At 40.5% G+C, this 7701-nt stretch overlaps 1 protein-coding gene across 1 annotated transcript; it reads right to left on the reverse strand.

The window, feature by feature from the left end:
• Nucleotides 1–482: 482 nt before the first annotated feature.
• fzd10 (frizzled class receptor 10) lies at nt 483–3705 on the reverse strand. The gene has a single exon (XM_075468495.1). The coding sequence runs from the start codon at nt 3654–3656 to the stop codon at nt 1905–1907; it is 1752 nt and encodes a 583-aa protein (XP_075324610.1). The 5' UTR covers nt 3657–3705; the 3' UTR covers nt 483–1904.
• Between the last annotated feature and the right edge of the window lie 3996 nt (nt 3706–7701).

The following is a 7701-nucleotide window of genomic DNA, read 5'->3' on the forward strand; positions in this document are numbered from 1 at the left end:
CCAGATGTGTCTTTAGAAATGTCGCTAAGGCCTGCAGAGAAGAGATGACAGATAATTCTGTATTTTGGTCTGCAGTGATCCTCTTTTCAAAGTTAAACCCTTCAAACAGTCTAATCTTGTCCTGAATGAGTGCTGGATTATTGTATAACCCCTTTCATTGCTACAGTACAACACATGCAACACAGCCAGACAGGGAGAGAGGGGAGAGGAACAGAGAAGGCTGAAATAAGTTGTGTATTCAGTCTAGCTGAGGTGAGGGACTGTACAAAGATTTGAGCTGTATGAGCAACCACCATGGTGGAAATCAATTTTAAAAAATGAGTGATGATAGTAAGTTATCAAAATTCTGATCCAAATCACAGGAAACATGTTGACGTTTGGTCAGTTCACATTACCACTAACTGCTAATATCCCCTCTTGTTAACTTCACCATTTCCTCATTCGCATCTTTATAGAGCTGCCAATAAAGTCCACAAACAGTATCAATTATAACAGCATTTCATTGAAAGATTTGATTTGCAATTACATAAAACCTGAGAGTTAAATATGAATTATTTCTTTGGGGTTTACTATTTTTCTTTCTGGAGTGGCAAGGTTACAAATATTAAACACAGAATGAATTTAGAAAATATTCACAACCATGACTGTATGAACTTGTTACACTGTATATATACAAATATACACATAAGGCCAAAAAAATAACTTTTTTATGAATACATTTTTTGTTATTTTGCTTTGATTTTGCCTTAATGGAACGAACACAAAAAGTAAAATTGTTTCCTCATAAACGTTTAAAAACAACAGTAGAGATGGCACTATTTATACTTCCTGCTGACTTAAGAATCATGTTGTTTTCTACAAAGCCAAGTTAGATATTCCTCTCTTTACGAGAGGCACAAATGCTATTTCTTATTCCACAGAAGGAGATGTAATGCACCACTTAAAAAGTTTTTCTGAAAAGCAAATTTTTTTTTTTTTTTTCGTATCTCAATTATTTGCATGGCTATACTTTACAAATCAAGAATAATAGTTTTTTTTTCTTTTTCTTTAATGACATATTAAAATGATAGAGAGGGTGAGAGGCACCAGTGCTGACTGCATTAAAACACATGCTTTACAAGGCTGTATGAAAACGAATACTCACTTCAACAGAGAGAAGAACACAGTTGCAAAACAAGATTACAGCTTTGCAAAGATTTAAAAACTAGAACGTTTTATTAATTTTTCTATAAAATATCAACTTTTTTAGAAACATATACAAATGTCCCCATGTGTTTTAAAACAGCAAAGAACAAGAAAAAAAAAGAACTGTGTGTACAAATAACTTTTCAATATCGAGTGCTAGATTAATTTATGGCATGGATTTGCTTCACAATGAACAGTTCGTAAGGTCTTGGGCGCCTTTCAACAGCTGCTTTCAGTCCAGTTCAAACATATATGACACTGGCTCGATTTCCATGAAAAAGCCTGGAAACAACACTCATCTTTCTCTGACCATTTGCCTCCATTGTCTATGAGGTCCTTCCATTGTCTGTAATCTGTCACCAACAGTACAAGTGTCTCTTAGCCAGTAAGGAAAACATCTATTGCACATTATTCAAGTAACGCCTTGGCACATCCAAATGGTTTACTCCACTCTTTTTGTCTCGGGAACAATAAGATTTTTTTCTATTCCAAGTTCCTCAATAGGACAAGTGAATCAAGGAGTAGCAGATTTTCTTTTTTATCACACAAAGGCTGCTCTTGATGCGTGACATGGGTGAATATAAAACAAAACAAAACATGTATATTCTTCAATGCATATTGCATAAATAAAACGTGGACATTGATTCTTTTGATGGCTCTCTGATCATCAGAAATCTTGGTTTTAAAAGTATTTTTGGGTTCGTACAAAGATAACCAACTCATACACATGTTGGAGGGGGCCGTGTTGGCTCATACTTAGCATTTTGCCCTTTGAGAGATGGGTGAGGCTTGATGTAAGGCCTGCTGCTGGTGAATACACTAGCAGCCTTCCTCCTTGTCCTCTTCTTTAGCTTCCTGCTGAACACATTCTGCCATGACTGCAGTGTCTTTGAGGTCCAGATCCACATACCGCTTGTGATGCCCACCACCAACAGCATGAAGATCTTCACCATGAAGATTTCAACAGCAGGGATCGAAGTCTTCATAACACACTCGTCTGACTCTGGCCCGCTGCTGTCCACGCACTTCTGCTCCCCAGCCAGGATGCGCCAGTAGTCCATGTTGAGCCTCTCATAGAAATAGCAGGCGATGACGCAGGTAGCTGGGACAGTGTATAGCACAGAGAAGACCCCGATACGAACCATCAACTTCTCAAGCTTATCTGTGTTCTCTCCCTCTGTTTTCATAATCTTCCGAATGTGGAAGAGGGCCACAAAGCCGGACAACAGAAAAGAAGTGCCGATAATAAGATAACAGGAGAGGGGAATGAGAACAAAGCCTGTCAGAGCTTTGACATCCATGCTGCCAACATAGCAGACACCTGTTAGTTCATCCCCAGCAACCTTCCTCATCACCAGGATCATGATGGTCTTGACTGCCGGGATGGCCCAGGCTGCCAGGTGAAAGTAGCTGCTGTTGGCCTCGATAGCCTCGTGACCCCACTTCTTCCCTGCCGCGAGGAACCATGTTAGGGTCAAGATAACCCACCAGAGGGAGCTGGCCATACCAAAATAATACAGGATGAGGAACACAATAGTGCAGCCAGTGCTCTCCAGACCCTCCTGGATAATATACTGGACCCCATTGTCTCTGTCACAGGCTATTCTGTCAGCTCCCACAAAAAGTCGAATGAGGTAGCCTACAGAGTAAACACAGTAAGACATGGAGAGGAAGATGATTGGCCTCTCTGGGTATTTGAACCGCAGTGGGTCAATGAGGAAAGTGAGAACAGTGAAGGCACTGGAGACAAAGCACAGGATGGACCAGATGGCTATCCACACCAGAGAGAACTGCTTGTCACCCTGGCTCCAGTATACATCCACTTTAGAGTAGCATTTAGGGGCACATGACTCACTCTTCTCCACAAAGTGGAACTTGCCAGGGTTGCTGCACGTCTGCTTGATACCAATGTCCTTAAGGTGCAGGTCCTGTCCACTCAGAGGGCGCTGTGGCCTGAAATCGGGAGGTTGGGTGTGGGAGACTTTGGGAGGCTCATCTGATCCATTGTTGGGTGCCTCCATGCACAGGTTGTTTGGGTCGTTTTTAGTTGGGAGACGTGAGCAGTCCAGAGAGTCCGGCCAGGGGAAATTAAACTGTTCCAGGATAGGTGAGCACTTCTGCCTGACCTGCTCACACATAACTCTGCATGCTGGAATGGGGTTTGACACCTGCTCTGTGCACATGGGAGCATACAGAGAGCAAAGGAAAAATTTGAGGTGAATGTGGCATCCAAACTGTATCAGTGTTGCAAACTCCTGCAGCTCTATTGCTGCCTCTTTTTGATCATCATGTCCCATTAGATTTGGCATGCGGGTCATGTTGTAGCCAATGTCTTTACACAGGGGGATGTTGATGTGTTGACATCTCCCCTCTCCTGACCAGTCAGGGTCTATGGAGCTGATGGCTGAACCCCCACAGCTCCACAGAAGCAGAAGTGTGGAGAAGAGGTTAAGTTTTTCAGTTGCAAACATCCTCCCTACTTTATTTGAAGGATAAATTAGATTAAAAAAAAAAAAAAATATATATATATATATATATATATATATGTATATATATATATATATATATATATATATATAGCCTAGTGTTTACCGCAACAACGACAAACAAGTTTCCTTAATTAAAAAGTCAGTGATGCGACCAGCTGATGTTGGTGGATAAGCTGAGAGTGGCACAACTTACTCAACTATTTGTTCCGAGGACATTATTTCCTCTCTCTAGAATCGCAGAGTTTAATAAAAACAGAAACCCCGCGATGGAGTGAAAATGTTTCCTCTCTGGAGGAGCGCTGTCAGGTCCATGCTCTCAGGCGCTCAGTTTAAGGCTGAAGTGCTGAAGCTGCTTCTCTCTCGCACCGTAGGTATCAAAGAATTGCCATGGGTCCAGTTTAGTTTCCGTTTTGTTTCCGAACGACTTACAGCTCCGTTTTCAAGTTTCATGGTACTTTTCCGAACTCGTTTGTCCGCGTTACATCGCGATTTCAGTCCTTGAGCGAGAACTTAATACAAAAAAGAAAAAGAACAACTAAAATTCTTCCAATCCTTTATGCGACCTTCACGTTTTTTTTTTGCGCCAGGCAATAGAAATAGTTCGTCACAAATAAATATCCTCGGTGATTATCAGATATGTCTTCCAGAAATGTGGGATTACGCTCCTCCCAAGAGCACGCAGTTGATGAGTCTGGTGGCAGTACTCGTCTGAGCTGGTCGGAGCCTCCGTCCCGGTCTAACCTGCCAAAAGATCCGCCTTCAAAGAGGGCTACTTTGCATAAGAAAGATGACACTGACACGCGGATTATTTTCAAATCGTGCGGAACAGCTTGCTCATTACAGCAGTTTCAAAGGCTCACAGCAAACTTCCTTGGTTCTTTTTGTTTGTACTCAGACACAAACTTTAACGACAAAGGGAGAGAAACGCATTTTACGCGAATACCAAAATGTTGCGCAATATGGCTTCCAGGCGCACAGGGTCAGAGACGCACCAAAACCAAAGCTTTTGTTACAACTGATTTTTTTAACTGTCTGCATGCCTGTGGAAGTTATTAAATGTATGTGTTTTTTCTTGACTTGTTTAATTTCTACAGTATTTCTTAAGTATATTTTGGCTCACTGTAGACCTTAAACACTTTGTTCTCTTGTAATGGACATAAATATGCAAGAATGCCCCCTCATAACTGAACATGCATATATCTGAAAACAGAGAACCCTAATCAGAGATGATACCTTCACTTTGACAGAAGAAGTTGTCAGATGGATGTACTCAGATCTGATAAAGTGACAGTAACATTACAGGCCATTAATCATGAGGCATTCATAATGTAAATGGAAGTAGCTCATGAAGTATTAACAGCCAAAAATATAGGATCTATGGGGAGTTTATATATGGTATCATATGCCAATTCACAACGTTCGTGTTGCATTTTAAGCTTGTAGGTGGTCATGTTTTAAGGCTCTTGTTTTAACTCCACCTCTCCACCACATTAGGCACATTCCCACTGTAGGACCCTTTTGCATTTCCTATAACCTTTTCAGGAACGGGGACGTTTTTTCCCCGCATTTGGACAAACAGGAACTAGGGACCACGGCCCTCAGTTCCTATAACCATTTTAGCTCCTTCTCCGAGGCTGGGTCTTTTCTGGGTTCTATAGGAACACATCTGACGTAGGTGTTTGGTGGTCGGTAGCTACGCCCCATGTCATGTTGTCACGGCTGAAATGTTTACTCATACGACACAGACACAACCTGCACGTGTTTAATAAGTTAAACTTACACGTCATCTCCTTTGTCTCCTGACTCTCTCTGTGAGCTCTTCCAGCCTCGATGTTAGACGCCCGATGTGATCGTCCATGATTAATATCACCATCATGCAGACCATGAACACGATAGCTTCTTGTTTTTTTTTTTTTTCTTCTCTCCTTACTTTTCGCGGGTTTTGTTTTGTTGTTGAATGTGGTGCTAAAGTAACACGTCAAGACGGTTGCGTCGCATCAGTCCCTATCAAGGTCCCGACTCATGTGCGAATGCAAATGAAACAGTTCCTCTGGGGAAGGGCAGTTCTTAGAACTGCGTTCTAAGAACTGCGGTTTTAGAACTGCTCTGTCCAAATGCGGCTATTGTTGGATGAAAGGCCTCACATTGTATCTGTTGCTATGCATTTCAAAACCTGTAGCTGTCAGGTAAATGCAAGGGAAAAGTTCAATCTGTTCCTCTGCAATACAGTCAAGTACATATTTGAGTACAACATGAAGTATCCTAAAATTGTATAGTACTTCAGTTCATCTGGTTTGTTACTTATCGTCACTATAATTTACAGCTAATTTGAATCAGTTGCAGCCCTATAAAGAGTAAAAAAATAACTGAAACATGAATGATCATTGAGAGCCAGACCCTTTCATATTATGCCAAAAAAAACTAAACTTGGTGATTGGCTAACAGTATGCTTAAAATGAGTGAATTATATATAGAGTTGATTTCGTCTGTAAGTCACTATATGTTTTGGATATATAGTTTATATTAATGTAAAATGTAAAGATAACAGATAACAGATCTTAATTCTTTTCAGCCCAGTTGGAAATATTTTCATCACTCCTGTAAACCAACAACAAGAAGACACTGGTTACATAAAGCTATATGTCTCTATTCAGTTGAGAAAGACATGCTATTGGATTTGTCAACGACTGTCAAATGTGCAACTTGCCTGCGAGACACTTTGAAGGACCAGAAAAAATTATTCATGGAGAAAATATTGATGTTTTTCAAAAGTATATCCAGTTTTAGGATCTTGTTTAGAACTTGGCATCACTGAGGTTGGTGTATTCGTTCCAGTATTCTTGTGCAAAAATTCAATAACAACTTGCATCCATTTCCTTTCGAGTGTCTTTCTGGAGGAAGTAGTTCAACAAACAAATAAAAAGGCTACATTTCTTTTGAAAATGTCAGCCTTAAAGTGGTGACATTGTTCCACTGTCAAGTCCAGAGAGGCGAGCCTGCATCAATAATTCAGTTACTCATTTGCTTTTCTAAAAGTGACATCTGTACTTACACCAGAATTTAAGTATTTTCTTTGTTTTCCTGTAAGACCATTATATATGCTACACTTGATGCAATACCCAAATGCTTATTTCTGAATGAGATATTCTGTCAATAGCTGAGCTTGAAGAATAAACATGCTTGAAAATCAGTGAAAAAATAATTATATTCTACAATATTCACAAAGCACAGACTCCTTCACAGTTGCAACTGCTCTCATGCAGACAACAAAGATCCAACAAGTGCCCACTGTTGGTGGACTGCGGTTGATTCACTTCTGCTCCTTCTTCTTCTTTTGAAGTAATTCTGGATGTTAGCCCATTAAGTCAGTGGGGTTCTTTTGTGCTGTTTGCATCTACTTCCTGCGTCTGCACTGACAGGTGTTCCAGTGTCTCTCCCTTTCCAGCTACATTTAGGGTGAGTGAATGGACTGCTTCTCCATCAGTACAAATATGTTGGTCTCCCCCTGTGTATCCTGGCTCTCATACAGAATAGGCTTTAGCGCCTTGTTAACCTAATGGATTTAGGGACGAAAATGAATCGATGGATACAAAAGTCACAAAGTATTATCAAATAAAAGAGGTCATAACATATCAGAAGTATAGTGAAAAGTATAGGTAAAGCTTGATGATGCATTGATGTTATACCTCAAGAACTCCAACTTGGTTTTTATGCTGGTATCCTGATCAGTGGCTGAGAGAAGAACACTTTATGGGGCTTTCTGCCTGTTTTATGTATATGTGTGTGATATCCTCCAGGCCTCTCTCATGTTACCTTGTAAAACATTTGTAGTTGTAAGATTTATACCCAGGCCTGGCTGGACTTCATCAAGGACAAAATACTGATCATATATATACAGGAGTGCTTTTAGTGCATTTTTTTACAAGAGACACTAAAGTGGTTTTAGAAGTATTTCAGAAATGTGCTCGGGCAAGATGAGAAACCTGGCACCAGCGTGCCTAAATGGTTTAAGTACAGCATATCTTTG

This window comes from Odontesthes bonariensis, chromosome 6 (genome assembly GCF_027942865.1).
Source record: "Odontesthes bonariensis isolate fOdoBon6 chromosome 6, fOdoBon6.hap1, whole genome shotgun sequence".
Classification (NCBI taxonomy): Eukaryota; Metazoa; Chordata; class Actinopteri; order Atheriniformes; family Atherinopsidae; genus Odontesthes; species Odontesthes bonariensis.